Here is a 24,337-nt window from a genome sequence, read left to right as displayed (position 1 = left end):
CGCGCTCGCGACGCGGCGTTTCGTATGGGAACATTTCTTTACACGTCGCGCTAAGGCATTTCTTACGTTTTACGTCCTCTCTTCGACGTGTGCGGCAGGTCGACGTTGAGCGCGGCGTCGACGTCGTCGAGATTGCCTCGCGGCGCGCGCTTGCCCTGTCCCTTCGCCGCGTTCTTGCCTCGCGGCGTCGACGGTCGCAGCTTGCCGTCGTCGATGAGTTTCTGCAACTTTCGACGTTCGTCATCGCTGAGCGGTCTGTTTTTCCCGAGAGTCTCGTGCAACAGTCGAGCGCGCTGCGTGCTCAACCACGAGCCGAGGTTGACGCCCTCGTACTCCTCGCCCTGCGGCACGTTGTAGTTGACGCCTCGCGTCTTCTCTTTGCCCCATCGCAAGAGCAGCGCGAACTTCTTCTCCCACACGTCGTCCGGGGCGTGCACCCAGAGCTTACCGGCGTCGATCATCGCTTGCATTTGCTCTGTCTGCCAAGGCGTGAGCGGCAAATTCTTCGTCGTCCCTCCGCGGAACCGCTGTCGCTGCGTGTTCAACCACACCCCCACGCGTTCGTCGCCATCCTTGTAATCGTACGGCACGTTAAAGTGCTCCCCGTTCGCGCGCTCTTCCCCCCACTTCAGCACCAGCGCCCACTTCCTCGGCCAAGGATCCGCTTTCTCGCACCTCAGCACCCCCCTCAGGACGAGCGCGTCCAGCGCCGCCGCTTGCTCCGGCTTGAGCGGTCGCCGCGCGTTCTCGCCGTCTCTTCGCCGCGTTCGCTGCGTCGCCAACCACGCCCCGATCTTCGCCCCCTCGTGCGTCGTCCCGACCGGCGCGTTATAATCAACCCCTCCGTTCGTCTTTTCCGCCCACGCCGCGAGCTTCTCGAGCTGTTCGTTCCATCCCTTCCGTCCCGGCGCGTCGATCCACAATCGTCCCGCCGCCGTCAGCGCGTCCAGCCTCGTCGCCCGCTCCCTCGGCATCTTTTTCGCCCTTAGCTTCGCGCGCTGGTTCTGCAGCCACGCGCCGATGTTGAGTCCCGCGTGCGTCGCGCGCCAGGGCGCGTTGCACGCGCCGTCGCGGCCGTCCGCGACGGACCACGCGAGCAGGGCGTCGTGGTGCGCGTCCCACGCGTCGTCTTCCGCGCGCGACGCCGCGCGCGCGGCGACGTCGAGCGCGGACGCGCCGTCGCGCGCGTCGCCGGGGGGCATGACGGCCGTCGGCGAGTGCGGCGCGGCGTCGGACGCGGAAGACGACGCGATTTCAATCGCAATTTGCATTTCAATTACACCCGGTTTAAATAAACGCTCGGGACGGCGACGAGCGCGAAGGCGCGAACGACGGCGAAGGACGCTCGGGACGCTCGGGACGCGCGACCGGAACGGATCGGATTAAACGCGCGATGCGAGCGAACGTCGACGTCGGGGCGACGTCACGGGGCGTCGGGGCGGTGGAGGTGGAGCGCGCGGGCGACGTCGGCGGGGACGCCGGCGGCGGCGAGGAGACTCGCGGCGGGACCGGCGCGCGAGGCGTCGGCGGAGGCGCTGTGGAGAAAACCGCGCGCGAGGGCGGCGGAGACGTCGGCGTCGGTGGCGTCGGATGGCGTGACGTCGAGGTCGGTGGACGCGAGTTGTCGGCGGAGGACGGCGTCGTAGTGGGCGGCGAAGGCGTCGTCGTCGTCGTCGTCGTCGCTGTCGGAGGCGTCGTCGCCGACGTGGACGAAGTCGGTGGAGTCCGCGTCGAGGGAATCGGAAGACGACGCGAAGAAATCGTCCTCGGGTAAGTCGTCGGAGTCGCGCGCGCGGCGACGCGCGGCGTCGGAGTCGGAGTCGTCGGGGAAATTGAAGTCGTCGTCGGAGTCGTCGGAATCAAAGTCCGCGCCGTCGGCGTCCAGGTACCGTCGCAACTTGTCGTCGTCCTCGATCGCGAGCGCCTTGCCGAGTTCGCTGAGGAACTTTCGAGCGTCTAAGCTGAACCCGGCATCGCCGTCGGGGATGTTTAAATCACCCGGACACGCGCCCGGCGCGGCGTTGTGATTCACCCGCCGCGATCGCGTCTCCACGCCTTCGAATCCGGATTCGCGCTCGACGAACGATCTCGCGCTCCTCGTCGCGTCGCACACCGTGCGCTCGCGCTCTTTTTCTAGCTTGGCTAACTCCTCGTTCAGCGCTTTGTCGGCTTCAAGAAGCCAAGTCTCATCGCTCGCGTCGCTCGGCGAAGCCGCGCGCAACGCGTCGTCGTCGCTCTCGGGCGCGGCGAGAATCTCGCGAACGCGTTCGGCGGGCGCCGAACGTTGCGCACGGCGAGACGTCGACGCTTGTGGCGACGCGTTGTACTCGCGCACCGCGTTCGCCAGGAGCGTCCTGTACATCGCGCTTCCAACCATTTCGTTTCTAAAATACCCGTTCTCCGTCAAACTCGCCTTAAACGTCGTCCACGCCCGATCGTCCACCGGTTCGGCGTCGCTCGCGGACGCGTCGACGACCGGTCCGCGATCGGCGAGTAACATCTCGAACCCGCACGCGATCTTCATCCCGAGCTCGCGCGCGATGAAATCATCCGCGCTCTTTGGCGGCATCGGATATCGCTCCGGCGCTTCGAAACGCTCGCGACTGATTTCCGAGAACAACCATCGCGACATTCGCACCAGCGTCGGGTGAAAATCCACCGGCTCGAAGTGCGTCATCTTCGCCGCCGCGCGCACGCCCGCGGGATCGCGCGCTCGCAAACTCTCGATCGCCGCCGCCACGAGTTGCGGTTCTCGTCGCAGCACGCGCGCGACGCGCCTCGGCGTAATCGCAAACGCGTCGTGACGATTTTCCTTCGCCTTGCGCGTCGCCGCGTCCGTTCTCGCCCTCAAAATCTTCTGCGCTTCCTCCGGCATCCTCTCCGCGTCGTCGAGCGTCTCCAACGCCGCGTTCGTCCGCGCTCGCGCGTTCGCCCCGCCCCCCGCGCGTTCCGTCGCCCCGCCGTCCCGCACCACCAGCTCGCCCTTCACCAAAAACGTCGTCCCCGTCGCGCGCTCCGGCGTCACCCACGCCGGCAGCGCCTCCGCGGTTTCGATCAGCGTGAACTCCCCGTCGTCGTCCCAGACTCGCACCGCGCGCGCGACGTCCGCGCGCTCGCTCGACGTCTCGAGCGCGCACGCCGCCGCCAACCACGCGTCGTCGACGTCGTCTCCGACCCACACCGACCACTCGCACGCGTTCGACCCCGCGATCGGCGCCACGCGCGGCGCATCGCGCGCCCACACGTGTCCGCGCGCGACGCGCGCGATCGTCGCGCGCACCGCGTCGCAATTCGCGTCGAGCGTCGAGCGATGTCCCGAAAAGTGCACCTCGACGCGCACGCGATTCGCGTCGTCGTCGTCGTCGCGCGACGCGCGCGCGTCCGCGGCGCGGTAGAAGACGTCGTCGGGGTCGAGCTCGAAGCGCATGCGCGCCGGCGCGCGCGCGGTCGAGCGCGCGGCGATGTGACGCGCCATTCGTCGCCGCGAAAAGCGTCATGTTCGCGGCGGCGCGCGCGCGTCTCGCGGGCGAACCGGCGCGCGAGGGCGCGGCGAAGCGCGCGCGCGGCGCGCGGCGCGGCGATAACCGACATCGCGACCGCTGGGCGGCGTCGCTTCGCCGAGGCCCGCGAGGCGCGCTCGAGGACCCGCCGGGGACGCTTCGCGACGTGTGCGTGATATTCTGCTCGCCCAAGACGGCGTCGAACGTCGGGGCGATGGCGAGGGCGTGCGCGGCGTTCGAGTGCTGCGATTTTCGCGTGGCGACGCCGCTGTGCGACGTCGAGTGCCGCGCGTGCGTGAACGCGGCGAAGGGGGCGCAGTGGTTGGTGCCGCGCGCGGCGGACGCGCACGCGAGCCTGGAGGACGCGCTGCGCGGGACGGTGGGAACGGTGGTCGGATTTCATCCGTGGAGGCTCGACGACGCGGAGGCGGAGGCGTCGCGCGCGCGATTCGACGATTTGGCGGCGCTGACGGCGGCGTATCCGGGAGGAGGCGAAGACGGAGGGAAATTGGCGTTGGTGTTCGGGAACGAGGCGGATGGGTTGTCGGAGCGAGAGCTGGCGCTGTGCGACGCGCTGTGCAGCATACCGATGGGACGCTTGATCGAGTCGTTGAGCGTCACGCACGCGGCGGTGATCGCGTTGTCGCGATTTTTCGAGGCGCGAGAGGCGAGCGCGGAGGCGCGTCGGCGGTTCTAAACGATGCGCGCGTTTGTATTCGTATTACCAAAGCTATTTATTGTACATTTACATTTCAGTTCTACTTCGCCGACGACGGGGGAAGCTCTTTGCGCTCGTAATACTCCATTCGTTCGAAGACGCCGTGCTTGAGAAAGAAATCGATTTGCGCGCCCATGGACGGTCCGACGTGCTGCACTTTGTCGGGACCCGCTTTACTCATCTTCGCGCCACTCGTGACTTCGTACTTCAACGCGCGAATGGACGTCAACGCTTTCGCATACGCGTTCACTTTCATCGGCTCCTCGGGCGAAAGCATACTCGCTTCGTGGAGTCTCTCGAGCGCGGCGCAGAGCGCGGCGTTTTTCTCGCACCCCAGGCCGCAGAGGAGATTTTCTTTTTGTTGAGTTTCCTCGTGCTTTGCCGTCGACCCCGCCGGCGCGTTTCCGTCGGATGCGCCGCGAAGGCGCTTAAAGAATCCATCCACCACTCGCACGCTTTGATTGACGTCGTCGGACGCCTGCGCGTTGTTGCGAATCCATTTAGAGATGTTGTTCAGCATCCAACGACTTTCGCGAAAACGCGAGTCGACGAGGAACAACGCGGCGTAATCCTTCGGATGGCGAATGCAACGACCGAGCGCTTGGTTGTACGCGCGGTACGCCTGCGCGCGGTACCACTCGCCGCCCGATAGCATGCCTTGCGCTCGAGAAACGGGTAAATCGTTAAATTCTTTCTTCGCCTTCACCTTGATGTCGTAGACGCTCGGAAACGGAATGCCGACGCAAAACACAGCCCGCGCGCTGTCGTCTTTGAAATCGATACCTTCGGACACTTTACCGCGGTACACGGCAAGCATCAACGATCCTTTACCGTTCGTGTTTCCGAGATTGAATTCGTTCAGGGTGTCCTGGAAACCTCGCGCGCCCCGCGTTTCCACGACGACGCGTTTGTAATCGTTCATCTTCCCAAACAAACCAGTCACGTGCCATTCGCGCAAGACGCGGTCGATGAGACTATACTTTGGAAGAAACACGAGCATCCCTCCCGGGATGACTTGAGCGTATTTCAACAAGTATTCGCCCAACTTTTTCGCGAACTTCGGTCCTTGGACGTGTCCATCTGTCGCCTTGTACGTCACCTCGCCAATCGCGCTCGTCACTTCGACGTACACGTGATCGTTTGGCACCACGTGGGGCGCTTCGATTTTCGTCGGAAACTTCTCGGCGAGCTCCGCCTCGAACGTATTCATCGGCGACAACGTACCAGAGGTGATGATTACCGAGCGCGCTTTCTCCGCAACGGCGTGAAACGCGACTGACGGCTTCATGCACTGAATCACCATACCTGGACATTCATCGCCGTCGATTTCAACCCGCGAGCCGATGAAAATGTTGTACGCAGCCGCGTGCTTGACGGCGTTTTGCAAAACTTCGGCTAGATCTCCGGCGAACGTAATGTGCGGCGCGATGATAGGCGACATCAAATTGCTGTCCTCAGTGAGTAACTTTTCTACGACGTCTATGATGTCCTGCGTGTACTCACCCACCGCGTTGAATGTTTTCAGCATGTCGTTTACGAAGTACTCGAGCTGGTTCGATTGAATCACCGTCGTCGGCGCGGTGTTGGTGCAGAAAAGACCCTCCATGAACGCGGAAATCGCTCGAAAGAATCTGGCGATCAAACTCGTTTCGTTGTTGATTTTCCCCCAAGTCTTCGACAACTCATCCATACCTTTTCCGATGGTGTCGAGCGAAAACTCAATCGACGAACCTTCTCTGCACACGTCTTCAAGATTGTGCCCTTCATCGATGATGACGGCGGCGTCCTTCAGATCTATCTTCATCTTTCGTCGAATGTTCACGTCAAACAGATAATTGTACGGGCAAAAGATCAAATCCGCGGTCTTCACCATCTCGCGAAGCGCGTAAAACGAACAACCTTCGATTTCATTCACGACGCGCTCAAAGTCTTCCATGTCCCACGCGCTCGGAAACATGCCTTCTTCGCCCGCCTTCGGGTATCGCTCCATGTTCGACGACACGTGCTTGTGTCGATTGAAAAACCCGCACGCCGTGCGACCGCTCTGTTGAGCCACTCCAGTGCCGAGTAATTCTTTGCACTGCGCGTCGTTCTTTTCCATCGGGCACATCCGTTGTCTCGAGGACAGCACGCTGTACCGCGGCGAATACCCCGTTCGCTTGAGTTCACGCAAAATTTGATTAATCTGCGAATGCGTTCGCGAACAGATGAAAATCTTCGGTCGGAGCGTCGAACCGTGCGGATTCGGAAAATACGGATCATTCGAGGCCCAACCGACGCCGCGCTCCACCGTCGGCGTCTTCCCGTTCTCCACCGCGTCTTTGTACGCGTTCCGCGCCGTTTGATACTTCATCTTTTCCGACCAATAGCCCTTGTTCTTCTCCATCGAAAGCGCCACCTCTCGTTCCTGCCACGCCAACGCCCCGCACAACAGCGCTAACGTTTTCCCCGTCCCCGTGGGCGACTCAATCATCGCGTGCTCGCGTTTCGTCAACGCTCGAATGATGCTCGACATCGTCATCGTCTGCGCCGGATGTGGATTCAGTCCCTCCGGAAACTTCACCTTACATCCCCCGATCGCCTTCGTCGTGAATTCGCGCCTGTCCTTTTCGAATTCAATCTTCACCAACCCTCGCCGACGCTTCGGCGAGGCGTCCTCCGGCGTCGTCGCGTCGCCGTCGCGCGTCGCGTCGTTTGGTTCAATCTTCTTAAAGTACGACTTGACGCTCAGTTCCGGTTTGAACCGCGCCGCGCGCGCGTCCGGCGCCGTGGACGCGCCTGGGAATGCTCGCGTCGACGTCGTCGCGTCCGGCGCGTCCGCGGACGCGCGCGCGCGCGGCGTCGCGTCGTCGCCTTCGTCGATGCACACGACGCGAACATCATCGCCCTCGTCGTCGGCGTCGCGCGGCGACGCGATCTCGCGCGGACTCAGGTCGCAATCTTCGTCGCGCGACATGCTTCGCCACCGCGCCGCGTTCGGTGGGGCCGCGGAAGACGCGCGCGACGCGCGACGATGTGTGAGGCGCGGCGCAGCTGTCGCGATTTGAAAACGGCGCGCCGCCGCGCGGGACGGTGTTCGTGTATTCAATTTTCATCGATGTCGATGATGACTTTACCGACGGCGCGGCGCGAGCGCAAGAGAGCGAACGCGTCGCGAACGCCGTCGTTCGTGAACGGGAAGCGATTACCGACGCGCGGTTTCAAGTCGCCGGCGTCGTACATGTCTCGCAAGTAGCGCAATTGGCGCTCGAGGCCGCGGAAGTAGATCCAGAACGGTGGCGCGCGCTTGTGAAAGTCGGAGAACGGCACTGTCAACCCGATGCGACGAATGTGGGCGAACGCCCATTGCGTGGGCGTTCCTCCGAACTTTACGTAGCGACAGTCATCGTCGACGATTTCGCGCAGGCGCGAGCAGTAATCGTACTGCGCGTCCACCGCGGCGTTGGACGTGACCGTGTCTAGTATGAGCTTGAACTTCTTGTGACCGTGCCCCCATTCGGCGAGGTGTTCTTCCAACGTCGAGTCCGGATCGTCGTACGGCGCCGCGGCGTCGACGCCGAGCGAACGCACAAACTCCAAATTTCGCGCCGACGAAACGCCGACGACTTCTGCGCCCTCGCATTTGCAGATTTGCACCGCTAAATGACCCAATCCACCAGAGGCGCCGATGACGAGCACGGGTGACGGAACGACTTTGCAAAACGCGTCGAGCGCTTGGCAAATCGTCGCGCCGCACAGGCCGATCGCCGCGGCTTCGGCGTGCGTCATGTTGACGCTCTTCTCCGCGATCATATCGGCGTAGCACTCCACGTACTCAGCGCACGCGCCCTCAAGCGGCGGTGCGACCCCGAACACGGCTTGACCTCGTCTAAATTCCGCGTTCGCGTCCGCCTCGACGACGACGCCGCTAAAGTCAAATCCCACGCCTCGGCCGTCCACGACGCCGCGCACGAACGGCCGAAACATCCTCGGACACTTATCGCCGTACAGATACTTGGCGTCCACCGGATTCAACGAGCACGCGCGCACCTTCACCAGCACGCGCGGCCGAGGCGGATCGACCTCGCCGTCGCCCCAAACGTTCGCCCAAAAGCGCGTCCACGCGCGCCGCGCGAAGCGTCCAATCTCGCGCGCGAGCGACCGCGCGCGCGGCGCGTCCGACGTCCGAAACCTTCGCGACGGCGCGACGGTCGCGACGACGACGCCCGCGGGCGCGCGCTTCGCGAACACGGCCCTTCGGAATCGACGCATGGCGCGCCGCGGTGTGCGCGCCGTCGCCGTCGTCGTCGTCGTCTCCGATATTCGTCGTCGTCGTCGTCTCCGATATTCGTCGGTTCGCGTTCCGCGCGAAGAAACCGCGAGCGACGACGCGCCGTCGCGCGTCGCGCGCGTCGGATCGCGAGCGCACCGCGCGACCGCGCGCCACCGTCGCGACCGTCACTTTTTTCCCGCGTCGTCGTCGCGCCCGCGACGTCCGAGCCGTCGCGTCGCGCGAAAACAAAAGTCAACGCGCGTCGAGCGCGGACCGACGCCGGCGACCGTCGGCGCGTCCCCGGATGTACGTCTTAACGCGACGCGCGAGACGCGCGCGCGCGCGATGTCGCTGCTGAACGATGAAAACATCGCGCCGAGAAATCGCCGCGCGAACGACGCGACGCCGTCCGCGGCGCTCGCGCGCGAGGACGCGCCGATGAAGAAAACGCCGAGGTGCGACGGGACGCGATTTGAAATTTGAAATTCGCGATGACGACGCGCGCGGGCGAATCGACGGCGGCGCGGGCGACGAGGGCGCGCGGTGAGGATCGAGAAACGCGGTGGTAAGCGCGAACGCCGACTGACGGTCGGAGACGCGGCGACGGCGACGCAGGCAAGATCGAGCGAAGGAGGTGAGGTGTCCGCGCGTCATCACGGAGTATTACGACGGCGGCGACGGCGCGAAGCGGGCGCGGCGGTACATTCGAGGACGCGCGTTAGGGAAAGGAGGGTTCGCGGTGGTGTTTGCGGTGCAGGAAGCGGCGACGGGGAGGTCGTTCGCGTGTAAGGTGGTGGCGAAGTCGACGCTGGAGAAACCGCGGGCGAGGAAGAAGATGGTGACGGAGATTCGGATTCACAAGAGCGTCTCGTGCGATCAAGTGGTGCGGTTTGAGCGTTGTTTCGAGGACGATAATCACGTGTACATCTTGATGGAGATGTGTTCGAACAGGACGTTGGCGGATATCGTAAAGTCTCGCGGTGCCATGAGAGAGATGGCGGCGGCGTGTTACATGCGAGAGGCGGTGTCGGCGACGGCGCACCTGCACGCGATGCGAGTGATTCACAGAGACTTGAAGCTCGGAAATCTGTTTTTGACCAAAGAAGGGTTGGAGGAGATCAAAGCGGAGGGCGGCGGACCTGGAACGGACGCCGAGTTGAATAAGCTCGGCGCGGCGAAGCGAGTGAAGATTGGAGATTTCGGTTTGGCGTGCGCGATGGATCACGACGACGAGCGGCGAAGGACGATTTGCGGGACACCGAATTACATCGCACCAGAAGTTCTCAAGGGTAAAGAAGGTCCCGGTCACTCCTACGAAGTCGATACGTGGTCGTTGGGGGTAATTCTGTACACGTTGCTCTTCGGCTCGCCGCCGTTTCAAACCAAGGATGTCAAGTTGACGTACAAACGCATTCGAGCCAACGAGTACGACATACCAGATGACCCTCCGATCGCGGACTCTACCAAGGATTTGATTCGCGCCGCTCTGAGCGCCGAGCCCGAGAAGCGACCGACATTGCAACAGATAGCGGCGCACCCGTTCATGAAGCTCGGTGCGGAGGACTGGAAATTAGCTGACGAAAAGCCGGCACCGTACGTCGAACGACGATCAAAGACGACGACGGTATCGTCACCGAAAAAGCCGGTGACGAAATCGCGCAGACTCGACGCTCGAGACGGTGACACAATCTGTGCCGAAGCGCCATCGAAGGCGACGAATCCGTCCGCGGCGACGCAGCAATTGCGTTCGCCGCTGCAAAGTTTAGATCAGAATAGGCTCACGGCGGGCGCGCACGCGAGGGCGATGGAGAGAGACGTCGTAGCGGTGGAAAGCGCCTCCAATGGACTGCTCGCGACGAATCGGTGTCGCGAACCGGAGTACGCGAGCGCTTCGACCGACGGTGATATCGAGACCGGCCACCCCACGTCGCTTCTGGGCGACAAGCTCGACAGTTTGCAATTGCGCACGGATTCTGAAGACGAATCTCGCGCGATGGCGAGCTACTTCCCGCATCTATGGGTCGATTCGTGGGTCGATTTCACATCGAAGTACGGCATGGGGTATAAACTGAGCGATGGCACGATTGGCGTGGCGTTCAACGACGATACAAGAATGATGTTTATGGAGGGGACCGCCGACTCGCCCATCGTGTACATGGCGTCGCCGCACTCGCAAAACCCCGATCCCCCGATCGAAGACACCGTGATCGATCCTGAGAAGGCGCGAGCACTAGGGAGCGATTTCGGTCGCATGCTTGTCTATCCCGCAGAGGCGCGAAAGTATGGTCGTGACGTGGCGAAGAAGGTTTTGCTCGCCGGGCATTTCCGCGAGTATCTCTCCGACACCAAACATCGCGGCTCGGTGTACCAGTCCATCGGCGGTCTTTCGCACGACGGCGAGTCGCGCGCGCGGGATCCACAAACGATGCCACCATACGTAAAGAGCTGGCTCCGCACCTCCAAGGGCGTCATGTGGCGTTTATCCAACAAAACGATTCAAGTCAACTTTTACGACGAGCGCGAAATTCTCCTGTCGCCGACGTTTCAATTGGTCGTCCACACCGACCCTGTGAACGATCGCCGCACCGTGCACAGCCTCGACTCCGTGCCAGAATCTGAAGAGCTTCTCGTGCGCAGTTTGCAGCACATCAAGGACGCGTTACCGAGACTCGTGCCGAGCGCGCGAGCCGCCGCCGCGCCGCCGCGCGTAGCCGACGAGCCCGTCGCGTAGCGCAGCCCCGTTCTGTAGTACCACCCACACACTAGCCAGCCCACGCGCGCGTGAACGAACACACACACAGATCACATATCACTACAACGATAATCTAACGCTTTTTCGCGCTCAGTCGCGCGTTGCGAGCGTCGTCCCGCGCGTCGTACGCCCCGTCCCGCGCCTCCGCCACCACCTGTTCCCTCTGTCGAACCGTCTTGAACGCGAACGGTACCGCCGCGATCGCGCACCCCGCCAGCACGCCGACGAGCACCTTCGCCTGCGACGCCGCCGGCTGCGCGAGCGACGACATCGAGCGCGGCGTCGGTTCGCTTCGCGTCGCGGCGGCACCGCACCGCGCGCGTTAAAGTGACGCTCTCGCGGCTCTCCTCGCGCGCGACGCGCGCGCCGGCGCCCGAACGCGCGCGCGTCGATCGCGCGCATGTCGCGCGACGCGCTCGCGTCGGTCGCGCGCGCGCGCGCGCCCGCGCCGGCGCGCGAACGCCGCGCGAAGTCGCGCGTTCGGGACGGCGGTGCGTCCCGAACGCGCCGAACGCGCGACGCCGCGACGCGCGCGCTCATCGCGCCGACCGACGCGCTCGGTGTTTGGACCGCGGTGCTCGCGTGCGGTGCGTTCGGGCTTTGGGCGGAGAAGCGCCCGTGGGGAGCGAACGCGGGCGGCGCGCCGCTGGTGAGCACGCTCGCGGCGCTCGCGCTCGCGAACGCGGGAATCATGCCGACGGACGCGCCGACGTACGGGATGATTAATGGGTTCTTGTTACCGCTCGCGGTGCCCATGTTGCTGTTCACGGCGGACGTGCGACGAGTGCTGCGCGGATCGGCGCGCTTGTTGCCGTGTTTCGTCGTCGGCGCGCTCGGGACGACGCTCGGGACGCTGGGGGCGTTCGCGGCGGTGCCGATGACGGCGCTAGGAGCGGAGGGGTGGAAGATGGCGAGCGCGTTGATGGCGCGACACATCGGGGGGGCGGTGAATTTCGTCGCCGTGGCGAACGCGTTGGAGATGACACCGAATATCATGGCGGCGGGTTTGGCGGCGGATAATTTGATGAACGCGTTGTACTTTATGGGATTGTTCGCGCTGGCGAAGGGCGTGATGCCGAAAACGCGCGACGGCGGAGACGTCGACGCGCGCGAGAGCCAGGGCGATGGCGACGTCGCGCTCGACACGGTCGCGCTCGTTGAGGGCGAGGGCGCGGGTGAGCCTTTCAGCGCGTTGCGCGCGTCGTACGCGCTCGCCGTGGCGGCCTCCGTCGGATACGCGGCGAAGCTCATCTCCGCCGCGCTCAATCTGCGTGGCATGGACATCCCGATCATCACGTTGATAACGGTCGTTCTCGCGACGGCGATACCTAGACGTCTCGGAGCGCTCGCGGGCTCGGGCGAGGCGCTCGCGACGCTCGTCATGCAAGCCTTCTTCGTCGCCGTCGGCGCGTCGGGATCCATCACCCACATGCTCACCACTGCGCCGTCCTTATTCGTCTTCTCCTGCCTACAGGTCGCCATTCACTTAGCATTCCTCCTCGCCGTCGGCAAAGCGCTCAGATTCGACAAAGCGAACGCTTTACTAGCCTCCAACGCGTGCGTCGGCGGTCCCACCACAGCCGCCGCGATGGCTTCGGCGAAAAATTGGAAATCCCTCGTCGTCCCCGCCATGCTCGTAGGCGTTCTCGGGTACACCGTCGCCACCTTCCTCGGAATCGCGTTCGGCAAAACTGTCTTAGCTCGCATGTAGCCCACGCACGAACGTCACCGCTCGACATTACGCGTCGCCGTCCGTCCCGCTCGCCGCCGCCGTCCGCGCCCCCTCCCCTCCCACCTCACAATCCGACATGGCGTCCATCGCCCGAGCCTCGCCGTTCACCCGCGGCGCGATGCGCACGACGAGCGCGACGCACTCGCCGCGTCACGCCGTCGCGCGCGTCACCGCCGCGTCGCGCGCGCATCGCTCGAACGCCATTCAGGGTCTAGGTCAACTTCGCGTCGGAACCCCCCGTCGCGCGCGCGTTCTGCGCCGCGCCGACGCCGACGGCGCGGCGGAACCGAGCGAAGAAAAGCCTCGGTTCGTGCCGGCGCACGAGCGCACGACGCTGTCGAAGATTCTTCCCGAACAATTGCTCGAGGGCGGCGTGCTGCTCAGGGACGCCCCGGAGGAGTGGCGAACGTCGTTTACGGGATTTCTGTCGTTTGAATTCATGGGCGTGCGCACGAACGACATGCCAGGGCTGCGCGTGTTAAACATCGACCCGCCCGTTTTCACGGTGGATGACTTTTTGAGCGCGAACGAGTGCGATATGTTGACGGCGAGCGCGGAGGCGAGCGGAGGGTTGAAGGTGAGCGCCATCGGCGGCGCGGCGAACGAAAACATTCGAACGTCGAGGACGGTGGCGCTGAATTCGCACGGGTTGGAGAATCACGCGACGAAGAAGGCGATTTTGAGCCGCGCGGAGTACTTGTTGCCCGCGGTGGAGGGGTTGAGTAAGGATGCGGATGCGTTCCGAGCGCCCGAGGCGGGCGAAGGCAAGTGGTCGTTTGAGTTGCCGCAGGTGGCGCACTACTCTGGCGGCGAGTATTTCAAGGCGCACGAAGACGGCTTTCCGATCGCTGTCGCCGCGGATAAGGGGTATCAACGACGCGCGACTATTTTGGTGTACCTGAACGACGTCGACGAGGGTGGTGAGACGCGTTTCGAGCACCTGGGCATCGAAGTCGCGCCGAAGAAGGGCAAGGCGTTGGTCTTCTTCCCGAGCTCCGCCGCGTGCATGCCGGACGCCCGAACCCTGCACACCGCCACGCCCGCGAAAGAAGGTCACGAAAAGTGGGTTTCTCAGCTTTGGATCGCGTCCTCGACGCCTCCCGTGCCGACGCCCGAGGAGCTCGAAGCCGACAACAAGCGCAAAGCCGCCGAAGCCGAGTACGCCAAGCTGCCGCGCGCGCAACGCCGCGCCATGGAAAAAGAAGCCGCCAAAGCCGCCAAGAAGAAATCCCGCGATTCAAACGGGCGCAAGTGAGTGAGAAATATTGTGTCGCGTGTCGTTGTGTAGCATAGCCCGATTAAACGTTTTGTTTCGCCGATTCGACGCCGTCTCGTCGTCCCGCTCGCCGCTCGCGCGCGCGCGTCCCGCACACCGCGACGCGCGTCCACGCCCGGCGTCGCTCGCGCCCGCGCTCGAAGCGAACCGAGCGACTCGCGCGCGCGCGGCGCCATGTCGTTCCTCGGTTTCGGCAAGGTGTGCACCGTCGACCTCACGCACGACGCCGGGGACGCCCAACCGATGGTGAGCGTGAAAAACGAGCAAGGCACCGCGCACGAGCACCTCCCGCTGTTCTCCACGGGACAGACGATCGTGGGCAAGGTGCACGTCGCGCCGATACCCGGCAAAAAGTTTGAACACCGCGGCGTGCGCGTGGAGTTGATCGGACAGATTGAACGGTACGGCGATAGATCCGTCGTCGATTTTTTGGCGTCGACGCGAGACCTCGAACCGCCGGGAGAACTGAGCGCGCCGAAGAGCTTGGGATTTGAGTTTAAACACGTCGAGATGCAGCACGAGAGTTACCACGGGATAAACGTGCGGTTGAGATATTTTCTGCGCGTCGTCGTGAGTCGGTCGTACGCGAGCGGCGTCGCGCAAGAGTTCAAGTTCTGGGTGCAAAATCCCGTGCCCGCGGTGCCAGAGATGAATAATTCGATTCGAATGGAGGTTGGGATCGAGGATTGTTTGCACATCGAGTTTGAGTACGCCAGGGCGAAGTATTCGTTGAAAGACGTCGTCGTTGGGAAGATTTACTTTTTGTTGGTGAAGATAAAAATCAAACACATGGAGCTTGAGATTCGGCGACGGGAGAGCACGGAGGGCGGAGCGAGCGCGCACAACGAAAGCGAGACGATTGCAAAGTACGAAGTCATGGACGGGGCGCCCGTGCGAGGAGAGTCGATTCCGGTGCGGCTGTTTTTGTCGCCGTACGATTTGACACCGACGTACAAAAACGTAAACAATCGGTTCAGCGTCAAGTATTATCTCAACCTCGTTCTCGTGGACGAGTGGGACAGGCGGTACTTCAAACAACAAGAAATCACTTTGTATCGCGCGATACAGTGAAAGCATAGCACGAATTAGCGAGTTTAGACCCTGTAACAACGCTCTTACGCGCCGCGCGCGAGGCTTCGACATCTCGCCAACCGAGTACGCACGCGACAAGGATCCATGGGATCGATCTCGAGCGCGAATTCGTAATCCTCGCACGCCCGCGAGTACTTCTCGAGGATTTCGTACGTCCCGCCGCGACGAAGGGTGGCCTTTAAGTTTCGAGGATCAAGCTCCAAGACTTTAGTGCAGTCTTCGACGACGGCGTCGTACGCGCCAGCTCGCCGTCGCGCTTCGGCTCTGTTGTTGTATAGCGCCACGAGTGTCGCTCCCGTCGCGTCGCCCTTGTCAATCGCTAACGTGTACGTCTCCTCCGCGCGCACGGTGTCGCCTTCTCGAAGAAATGCATTCCCTCGTGCCTTTAATTCCTCGGGCGACGCCTCCTCGCGCGCCGTAGCCGCCGCGAGCGCGTCCAATCGACCCTGCATCTGCGCGTTGACCCCACACCGCGCGATTCCACGCCTGTACACCTCCATCGCCTCGCGCTTCTTACCCATTTTCTCATACGCCACTCCCATGCGGTGGTACCCTTTTCTCCACGCCGCGTTTTCCTCGAGCGCGCGGTTCGCCGTGGCCGCCGCGAGCTCGTACTCGCCCAATTCCAAGTACGTCGCGCTGAGATTGGTGAGCGTGGCCACGTCTTCGCCGTACTTCTCGAGCGCATACGTGTACGCGTCGATGGCCTGCGGCGCGCGCGCGTCAGTCGAGCGTTCGCGCTGACGGTCCGCGCGGCGCCTCGCGCACCTGTTGAAACTTTTGCGAGCGAAACGCTTCGTTGCCGATTTCTTTCAGCTCGACGCGCGTGCGCGGCGCGCGAGGGGACGACGAGGACGACGTTCGGGACATCGCGCTATCGTCGAGCGAGTCGCGGCGTTTCATCGCGCGCGCGGCGCGTGGGCGCGCGCGAATGCGTCGCGTTGTGTCGCGCCCGCGCGGGCGTTTTTACATCGAAGCGTTTTTTTTGGTTGATCAAAGTCGTTATTAAGTTGAAGGGTTATTCCGGAGGCTCCATGACGCAAAACTTGGGTCCAGTGGTGTCGAGCAAATATAGCGTCAACAAGTACAGGAACGAAAGAATGTTTCCCTGCGCCTTGAGGCTCGACATCGCGGTGGCGTCTTGGAAAGAGAGACGCGCGAGAACGTCTTCGCCGGTTTTTTGGTCGAAGGGGCGCTTGGCTTCAAACTCCAGCCCGGTGAACTCGTTGACGCACAAGCCTTGGAACGCCCACTTAATGAGCGAACACTTGTTGAGCCACTTGAAATAGATCGGGACGTTGTCGGGGTTGACGTAGTAACCACCGAAGACGATGAAGAGAACCATGACCGCGGGTCCCATGGCGACGGCGGCGTCGGTGCTCGGCGCCACGGAGCTGATGGCCAATCCCATCGCCGCGGAGGAGAACGATTCGAGAGTCAAGATGCCGCAAAATCGTGCAAAGTGCCCGAGCGTCGGATGCAAGCCAGCCATCGGGTACACGCACGCGCCGAAGGCGAGTGGAAAGAAGGCGCCGATTGGCAGCTCGGCGACGAGCTTTGACGTGAAATACGGCAAGACGCCGTACGCCGCGCTCGCGCGCTCTCTGTTCACGATGACCTTCTCCTTCGTGAACGCGGTGAGGGTTTTCATCAACGCGCTCATCGCGGCGTTGATCGCGGAGACTTGCAGCAGGCCCATTCGGTCCTGAATTGCGGTTTGTTTCAGCGACATTTTCCAAAAGATGGATCCGAAAACCATGGCGCTGTTGAGCGACGTCATGAAACGCACCCGGTTCGTCGCCTTGTCCCGAGTGACTTGTCGCCAGGAACGCGTTAAAAGTAACGGAAACTGTCCCCAAAATCCGACGCGCTTGCCGTCGACGACGGGTAAAGCGTCGCTAGAGTCTCGCTTCCCGGCGTCCGCGCTCGCGTCGGCGAGCCTCGGCGGCGACGACTTCATCGCGGCGACGATGCTCGCGACGCGCTTTTCCGTCGCCGTTATCGTCTCCGCCGACGTCGCATCGATACTCACGAGATCGATGAGATACTCCGCCACGTTCACGTCGGACGGTATCGCGTGACCGGCGGTGGATCCGAACCACTCGCGCGCCGACTTCATCGGTCCAAAGTACGCGCATCGCCCGCCGGCGAGCAAGTACAAGTCATCGAACAAATCCACGATGCTCGATCGCGGCTGATGAATCGAACAAACGATGGTTTTACCACCCTCGCGCGCCAATTTGGACAGCGTCTTCATCACGCGCTCGGCTTGGAAAGAATCCAACCCGCTCGTCGGTTCGTCGGCGAAAATCACGCTCGGCGCGCCAACCAACTGCACCCCAAGCGCCAACCGCTTCTTCTCTCCTCCGCTGATCCCGCGCGTTTTCCCGTCTCCCACGCGCGTATCCGCGCACGCCACCAACCCAAGATCGTTCAACAACCGCTCCGTCGTCGCTCGCACGTCGCTCGCGCCTCCCAACCGCGCCGCCGTCTCCAGCGTCTCCCGACACGTCAGCATCGAGTAAAACGCATCCTCCTGCTGCACGTACGCCTTTTTAAACCCACCCCCACCGTTCGCGCGCCGTCCGTTCGCCTCGAGCGCGCCTCGCAGCGTCGCCCTCGCGCTCCGCGGCGTCTGTCCCGCGAGCGCGTTCAGCAGCGACGACTTCCCCGCCCCGCTCGGTCCCATGATCGCCAGCAATCGCCCCGCCCTGGCCTCGCCGTCGCACGCCTCGAGCACGCGCCTCGCGCGCGTCGTTTTCTTGTCGCGAATCGTCAGCGCGACGTCGCGCCAGCGCAGATCGACCGCGCGGTCGCGCGCGCCCGCGTCGTCGTCATCGCGTCGGTGCGTCCCATCGTCGCGCTTTCGCGCCCTCGCGCGTCGCGCGACGCCGAGGACGACGAGTCCCGGGAACTTGATCGCCGGCGGGCTCGCCCACAGCGCGACGCCCGCGACGAGGTCGAGCATCGCGCGCGCGTCGGCGAGTGTCGGAAACACCCGGGCGTCGCGCGCGCCCGACCCCCCTCGCGTTGAGTCACCACCCGTCGAATACACGCGCACGACACGTATACTCTACGCGCGCATACGACTATCAACGTAAACCCTAAATACATACACCCGACAAACCCATCCCGCGACCCCGCGCCGCCGCGCGGCGCCGCGCGCGGCACACGCGCGCGCGCCGAGCGACGCTCGCCATGGGCGTCTCGCGCACGAGCAAGATGCTCGCCTTCATCAACCACCGCGTGCGCGTCACCCTCGTCGACGGACGCGCGCTCGTCGGCACGTTCACCGCGTTCGATCGGCACGTCAACGTCGTGCTGAGCGATTGCGAGGAGCATCGGAAGCTGCCGCCGAAGAAGGGCGTCGACGAGGACGAGCGACACGTGCGACGGGTGCTGGGATTCGTGCTGGTCCGGGGCGAGGAAGTGGTGTCGCTGACGGTGGAGGGACCGCCGGTGGGGAGCGGGAAAAAGGCGAGAATCGCGAGCGCGGGGACGGGGACGGCGAGCGGGGCGGGACGAGGGATGCCGCCGGCGACCGCGATGGGGGCGCCGCGAGTGGGAGGACCGCCGGTGGGGATGATGATGCCGGGAGGAGGACCGCCGCCGGGAATGCGACCGCCGGGACGATGAGGGGGGGTACGACGAGACGCGCGCGCGGGGCGGAGGAGACGCGTCTTCTTTGTGTAATAATCGATACAGAAAAACGACGTCAATACGCGCCTTCGGCGAGCATTTGTCGGAACACGGCTTCTTGTTGCACGCCGTGCATGTACCACGCGCCGAAACCGAAACCGAATGCGATGGTGACGAGCGTGAAGAAGCCGAGCACGGCGGTGGCGTCTTCGACGTTGGAAGACGTCGCATCCATGCCGTCCACGTCGAGCTGACGCATTCCAGGCACGGAGTAATAATCGCACTTTTCTAGCACCGCGTCGTCCCACGCTTCTAACGACGTCCCGGGAGGTTTGCGGCAATCGAGGTACTCGAGTAGGTCTCGCGCGACGCGCTTGTTGCGAACGCGACCCGCGTTAATCGCGGACACGAGCGTCAGCGATTCCTCGTGCCGCTCGAGTTTTCCGCCGTCAAATACTAGGCGACTCGCACCCTCAATTTTTGCTATCGGGATCCGCATCTTTCCCTCCAGAGCGGCGCGTTTGAGCAGAGCGAATAACGCGCGATACGTAAACTTGCTAATCTCGCCTTGTCGATCGAGGATGTCTTTCTTCTCGATCTCCAACGCCCCGAGCGGCCAATTCAGCGCTAAATCGTACAAAAACTTCATCTTTTCTGGCACGAAGGTTGTCGACCACTGCACCACGTACTCGTTCTGCGCCACCGCCCGCAACGACACCGTCGCGTGAGATACTTCTCTCAAATCCGTCCCGGCTCTCTCAACGTACCGCTCGTGCATCGCCGCGACGTCGTCGCGCCCGCGCGTCGCGCGTATGTCTGTGATGTGTACGCAATTTTCGGCGATGTCGTCGCGCGCGAGCGCGAACGGCGTACCGCGCGTGGTGATGACGTCTAAAACGCGCGACAGCTCGGGACACGAGGCGCTCGTCGAGGCGACGGAAACGCCGCGACGACGGCGCGCGTGCGCGCGGTGCGGAGCGCACGCGGTCGGTGACGACACCAGGCGCATTTGGTCTACGAAGGCGAACTCGAAGGCGCGAGGCGGTGTCGTTCAGCGTGGCTTTGTGAGGCGCTGCGTGTTAATATTAATGAAACGCGACGCCGACACGACGAAATAAACAATCAACCTCGGAAGGCGAAGCGGAAAGACGCGCGCGGCGTTTGCGAGGTGGCTTTGTCGACCACCTTAGTCTTGAGTTGACGCACGGTTTGACCAATCAACGCGGCGATACCGCCGAGCATGCCGAGACGAATGACGGCTTTGACGCCGCGCGCAGAAATCTTTGGCGCGGCGGAGAACACAAGCTTGCACATCGCGTTGTCCGCGACTTTGAGCAAGATGCCAGAGTTATTCCGTTCAATCATGATTTCGAGATCCGCAGACGTGGCGTCGAGCTCTTCGTTGACGAATTGAAGTTCCTTGCGCATCTCGTCGCGCACTTCGGCACTGTGCTCGCGCTCGACGAGTAAGAGCTGCAAAGTTTCTTGGTACTTGGCTTCGAGGTCGCAAATGATTTGCATGTTGGCTTCCATAGAACGTTCGGCAGCGTTCAGCGTTTCAGTCAACGCCGCTTGCGTTCGCTCAAAATCAGCGCGTTCCGATTTGAGTTGGTGCTCCAAAGACCGCGCGCGTTCGTTCGCTTTATACAGGTGCTCAGCAGCGGCGCGAATGGTCATCTCTGCGACGCCACCCTTGCGCTCGAGCGCGACAACCTTCTGGGACAACTCGTTTCGCGCGATCTCGGTTTCTTCCAACGACGCGCAGAGGTGTCCGATTCGTTTCTCTTGCGAGACGACTTGACCCTCCGCTTGCGATAACTTGACGCTGAAGTCTTTCGCCTCTTCGCCGTGCTCTCGCGCGAGTCGGGTGAAGTACTCAGCCGTGTTCGTGAGCTCCTTGAGTTCTGTGCGCATGGTTGCAATGATGGTATCTTTAACTTTGTTGGCTGTAAACGCTTCTTGTAAATCTCGCGATGCCGCAGCCAAATCAGTCCATCTCTTGCTCGACGTGCTTTGCGCGTCGGCGAGCTTTTGCTCGAGCGCTTTGATCTCAGCTTTGGACGAGTTCAACTTCTTCGTCAAGGCTTTATTGGATGCTTCGTGCGCGGCTACCTTGGATTGGAGGGCGAAGATATGTTTGTTCATCGCGTTGGCGTCCTTCTTCGCGTCGCTCTCCGTGAGCTCGAGTTGCGCGACGAGAGATTCGATTTCTTCGGCGCTTCGCCGTTGGTCTTCAATGTGCGCCGCCTCCGATCGTTGAACCTTTTGCAGGTCCAAGTTGGCGTACTCGAGTTGGCGCTCAAGCGAGTGGGTCTGGGAATGCATTTGCGCTTGGAGATTGGCCAAACGTTGCGCGGAGGCTGAGTTTCCGGATTCCATCTCGGCGCGCAGCGCGAGCGTCGTCGTCGCGTACTCCTCGTCCTTCTCCTTGAGCTTTTGTTCAAGCGCGGCAACCTTCGCCTCTTCTGAACGAACCGTAACTTCGGCTTGAGTACGCGCGGCGGCAAATTCAGCGTTCAATGCCTCCGCTTCGAGCGCAGCCTTCTTGGCGTTGTGCAGACGTTCAATCATCATGTGATTCAGCTCACGCAAGCGATCGACGTTGACGTTCGCCTCTTCGAGCTCTCCGTGGCGCTTCTCCGCCAGAGCACGCATACCCGTGGCGTCGTGCAAAGCGTGTTTCAAATCGGCGTTCACACACATAAGCGCAGACCATGCAGATTCGAGTTCGTCGTCTTTCGCCGACAAACGCCCTTTGAGACTAGCGCACTCTGCCTGCGCGTCGAGAATCGCCTGGCGCATCTCAAGCGTCGCTTTCTTCTCGCCCTCAATCTCCGCTTCCAACGCCTTGATCGACCCGTTCAACTCTGCATTCATCGTTCTCAACTTTTCGAGCGATTTTTCGAGCGCCATCGCATCTTTGCGACCGATGGCGAGCTCCTTCGTCGCCTCTGCCAGCTCCGCCTTGACACTCGCAAGCTCAAGCGTCTTCGTGTCGATGAGTTGTTGGAACTTCTTTTCCTGCTCCTCCTTTACCTCGCCCATGCGCTGGATGATGCGCGTGTTGAGCTCGCGCAAGTTGGCGATTTCACTTTCCGAAACCTTTTCACCTGTAGCCTTGGCACGCTCGGCGGCAGCGAGTTGAAGCTGCGCTTTTTCGAGCTCAGCTGAGCGCGAGCGCAAGGCCGCGGTGAGAGACGCATTCTCCGCTTCGACGGATCGCAACGTCTTCACTTGCGCGATGAGGACAGAGTTCAGCTCGCGAAGCTTGGATACGTCATATTCTGCCGCTTCGAGTTTCGCAGCCTTGGCCTCGGCCGTCGCGAGAGATTCCTTGACATCGGCGAGTTCGAGCTGTTTTGCTTCGATTTGGCCGGTGAGATGCGCGTTCGTCGCCATGTTCTCTTCAGCAATCTTTTTCAAAGTCGTGACTTCGCCGTCCAACGCCGCTTGTCTCATGCGAGCCTTTTCGAGAGCACTTTCGGACGTGCCGTTGGACTGTTCGAGTCGCGCGAGTTCGACACGCGCGCGCGACAACTCGGCATTCTTGGCATCCATGTCCGCCTTGAACGCTGCTCGATCATCCAAGGACGACTTCTTCAGCGTTTTGACTTGAGACATGATGACGGTGTTCAATTCGCGAAGCTTCGTGACGTCGTTCTGCGTGCGCTCTTGTTCCTCTTCGACGAGTTCGAGCGCCATTTGCGCCGCCTCGAGTTCCGACTGCTTGGCTTCGAGCGCCGCTCCGTCCACCTCTGAATTCTCCTTAAGCGCGGAGATTTGTTGAAGCAACGTCACGTTGAGTTGTCGCAACTTCATGACGTCGTCCTCAGCCGCGCTCTTGGCGTCTTCAGCAACCTTCAGATCATCGCACACCTTGGCCAATTCGCGTTCCTTGCCCTCGAGCGCGCGAGAGACGTCGAGCGCCTCGTCAGCCTTGAAACGAAGAGACTTTATTTGCTGCATCAGCGTCGCGTTCAGAGAACGAAGGTTATCAACGTCGGATTTCGCGCCGCTCAGCGCATTGACCTCGTCCTCCGCGGCCGCGAGATCGGCCTTGGCCTCGATCAAGGCATCCGATTTGGCGGCGATTTGCGCGCGCAGCGCCTGGGAATCGCTCGCCGCGGATTCGCGCAACGCAGCCAACTCGCCCATCAACACCGCGTTCGTCTCGGCGAGCTTCTCCACCTTCATATTTGCTCGCAAGCTATCCGCAGCTCGCTCTGTCGCCGAAACTAGCGCGAGTTGAACTCTTTCGAGCGTCCGTTGCTTGGCGTCAATCTCAGCCTCGAGCGCGTTGGCGCGCTCGTCCGATTTCCCCGCGATTGCCTTCAAAGTCGCCTCCTCGTGCTCTCGAGCCTTCACCACCGCTCTCGCGATGGAAACCTCCTTCATAAGCCTCGCGTTCAACGTTCGCAATCGCTCCGCCTCCGCCTTGACGTCCTCCGCCGAATCCTTACTTTCCTTCTTCGCTCGCTTCGCCGCCGCGCGCAGCGCCTCCGCCTTATCCTCCACATCCTTCGCCAGCGTCTTCGACTTCGCCACCTCCCGCGCCATCGCCTCCCCGAGTGTCTCCCTCGCGCTCTCCGCCTCCGCCGCCGCCGACCGCGCCGTCGACAACTGTTTCAACAGCATCGAATTCAGCTCGCGCAACCGCGCCGCGTCCCGCTTCGTCGCGCTCTCGCTCGACTTCACGCTCGACTTCACCATCGAGCTCGGTCGCGTCGGCGATATCGCCGCTCGAAGCGGCGACGCCAACTGTCGCTGATCTCGCAGCAGCGCGCTCGCTCGCGGCGTCAGCGTCGCTCGCGGCGTCACCGCGCCCGTCCCTCTCGGCGTCGACATCGCGCGCGTCTTCGCGTCGTTCGGCGTCGTCGTTCGACCTCCATCGCGCGCGTCGCGCGCGTCGGGAGAGTTCGTCACCTCGGCGCCGAACGCGCGTTTTCGCATCGTCGTCGGCGTGCGATTCGCGCGCATCGCGCGCGCGTCGTCGTGTGTCGCGTCGCCGCGCGCGTCGCCGCGACGCCAACGGTCGTTTTCGCGTCGGCGTCGAGTCCCCGGACCGTTGAGTCGTGATCCGTCGGTATGCGCACGCAGTGCGACGTGCTTTACGATTTCGGCGACCGACCGCGCGTTTGGTGTTACGCTCGATTGCCGCGACGCGCGCGCGCGTCGCCACTCGCGCGCGCGATCGACCTCGTTCGACGCGACGACGCGACGGTGAAAGACGCGCGCGACCGGCGACGCGCGAAACCGGCGACGCGATCCGCGCGCGGCGTGAGAACGTTCCGCGAACGACGCGTGCGAACTTTCGACGCGTGCGAACGACGCGAGCGAGGACGAAAGCGCGCGGGAACGCGAGGACGTGAGAGATGG

The 24,337-nt window shown here is 62.7% G+C and overlaps 14 protein-coding genes across 14 annotated transcripts; 6 read left to right on the top strand and 8 right to left on the bottom strand.

Moving 5' to 3' along the window:
* Positions 1–62: 62 nt before the first annotated feature.
* OSTLU_14901 (predicted protein) lies at positions 63–1,202 on the bottom strand (the record flags this gene model as incomplete). The annotated part of the gene is made up of 1 exon (XM_001417113.1): positions 63–1,202. The coding sequence occupies one exon, from the start codon at positions 1,200–1,202 to the stop codon at positions 63–65; it is 1,140 nt and encodes a 379-aa protein (XP_001417150.1).
* A 221-nt stretch (positions 1,203–1,423) lies between these two features.
* OSTLU_14900 (predicted protein) lies at positions 1,424–3,427 on the bottom strand (the record flags this gene model as incomplete). The annotated part of the gene is made up of 1 exon (XM_001417112.1): positions 1,424–3,427. One exon carries the CDS (start codon positions 3,425–3,427, stop codon positions 1,424–1,426), a length of 2,004 nt encoding a protein of 667 aa, XP_001417149.1.
* A 68-nt stretch (positions 3,428–3,495) lies between these two features.
* Positions 3,496–4,197, top strand: OSTLU_92557 (predicted protein; the record flags this gene model as incomplete). Its single annotated transcript, XM_001417393.1, has 1 exon — positions 3,496–4,197. The coding sequence occupies one exon, from the start codon at positions 3,496–3,498 to the stop codon at positions 4,195–4,197; it is 702 nt and encodes a 233-aa protein (XP_001417430.1).
* Positions 4,198–4,258: 61 nt separating this feature from the next.
* On the bottom strand, positions 4,259–7,174 carry OSTLU_37445 (predicted protein; the record flags this gene model as incomplete). Its single annotated transcript, XM_001417111.1, has 2 exons — positions 4,259–6,433; positions 6,533–7,174. 2 exons carry the CDS (start codon positions 7,172–7,174, stop codon positions 4,259–4,261), a joined length of 2,817 nt encoding a protein of 938 aa, XP_001417148.1.
* Positions 7,175–7,302: 128 nt separating this feature from the next.
* OSTLU_14898 (predicted protein) lies at positions 7,303–8,469 on the bottom strand (the record flags this gene model as incomplete). Its single annotated transcript, XM_001417110.1, has 1 exon — positions 7,303–8,469. One exon carries the CDS (start codon positions 8,467–8,469, stop codon positions 7,303–7,305), a length of 1,167 nt encoding a protein of 388 aa, XP_001417147.1.
* A 439-nt stretch (positions 8,470–8,908) lies between these two features.
* Positions 8,909–11,201, top strand: OSTLU_30992 (predicted protein; the record flags this gene model as incomplete). The annotated part of the gene is made up of 2 exons (XM_001417392.1): positions 8,909–8,925; positions 9,086–11,201. 2 exons carry the CDS (start codon positions 8,909–8,911, stop codon positions 11,199–11,201), a joined length of 2,133 nt encoding a protein of 710 aa, XP_001417429.1.
* A 421-nt stretch (positions 11,202–11,622) lies between these two features.
* On the top strand, positions 11,623–12,933 carry OSTLU_37056 (predicted protein; the record flags this gene model as incomplete). Its single annotated transcript, XM_001417391.1, has 2 exons — positions 11,623–12,321; positions 12,385–12,933. 2 exons carry the CDS (start codon positions 11,623–11,625, stop codon positions 12,931–12,933), a joined length of 1,248 nt encoding a protein of 415 aa, XP_001417428.1.
* Positions 12,934–13,072: 139 nt separating this feature from the next.
* OSTLU_86909 (predicted protein) lies at positions 13,073–14,209 on the top strand (the record flags this gene model as incomplete). Its single annotated transcript, XM_001417390.1, has 1 exon — positions 13,073–14,209. One exon carries the CDS (start codon positions 13,073–13,075, stop codon positions 14,207–14,209), a length of 1,137 nt encoding a protein of 378 aa, XP_001417427.1.
* Positions 14,210–14,404: 195 nt separating this feature from the next.
* On the top strand, positions 14,405–15,301 carry OSTLU_37043 (predicted protein; the record flags this gene model as incomplete). Its single annotated transcript, XM_001417389.1, has 1 exon — positions 14,405–15,301. One exon carries the CDS (start codon positions 14,405–14,407, stop codon positions 15,299–15,301), a length of 897 nt encoding a protein of 298 aa, XP_001417426.1.
* Positions 15,302–15,408: 107 nt separating this feature from the next.
* On the bottom strand, positions 15,409–15,723 carry OSTLU_10507 (predicted protein; the record flags this gene model as incomplete). Its single annotated transcript, XM_001417109.1, has 1 exon — positions 15,409–15,723. A coding segment is annotated over one exon (315 nt), but the record flags the coding sequence as incomplete, so codon positions are not given.
* A 617-nt stretch (positions 15,724–16,340) lies between these two features.
* On the bottom strand, positions 16,341–18,011 carry OSTLU_14894 (ABC(ABCG) family transporter: White protein-like protein (ABCG); the record flags this gene model as incomplete). The annotated part of the gene is made up of 1 exon (XM_001417108.1): positions 16,341–18,011. The coding sequence occupies one exon, from the start codon at positions 18,009–18,011 to the stop codon at positions 16,341–16,343; it is 1,671 nt and encodes a 556-aa protein (XP_001417145.1).
* A 509-nt stretch (positions 18,012–18,520) lies between these two features.
* On the top strand, positions 18,521–18,958 carry OSTLU_14893 (predicted protein; the record flags this gene model as incomplete). The annotated part of the gene is made up of 1 exon (XM_001417388.1): positions 18,521–18,958. One exon carries the CDS (start codon positions 18,521–18,523, stop codon positions 18,956–18,958), a length of 438 nt encoding a protein of 145 aa, XP_001417425.1.
* A 79-nt stretch (positions 18,959–19,037) lies between these two features.
* On the bottom strand, positions 19,038–19,739 carry OSTLU_30985 (predicted protein; the record flags this gene model as incomplete). The annotated part of the gene is made up of 1 exon (XM_001417107.1): positions 19,038–19,739. The coding sequence occupies one exon, from the start codon at positions 19,737–19,739 to the stop codon at positions 19,038–19,040; it is 702 nt and encodes a 233-aa protein (XP_001417144.1).
* A 344-nt stretch (positions 19,740–20,083) lies between these two features.
* OSTLU_30984 (predicted protein) lies at positions 20,084–23,596 on the bottom strand (the record flags this gene model as incomplete). Its single annotated transcript, XM_001417106.1, has 1 exon — positions 20,084–23,596. The coding sequence occupies one exon, from the start codon at positions 23,594–23,596 to the stop codon at positions 20,084–20,086; it is 3,513 nt and encodes a 1,170-aa protein (XP_001417143.1).
* Positions 23,597–24,337: the final 741 nt, after the last annotated feature.

This window comes from Ostreococcus lucimarinus, chromosome 4 (assembly GCF_000092065.1).
Source record: "Ostreococcus lucimarinus CCE9901 chromosome 4, complete sequence".
Taxonomy (NCBI): Eukaryota; Viridiplantae; Chlorophyta; class Mamiellophyceae; order Mamiellales; family Bathycoccaceae; genus Ostreococcus; species Ostreococcus sp. 'lucimarinus'.
The sequence above is the reverse complement of the archived record's forward strand: the minus strand, read 5'-3'. Positions and strand labels throughout refer to the sequence as shown.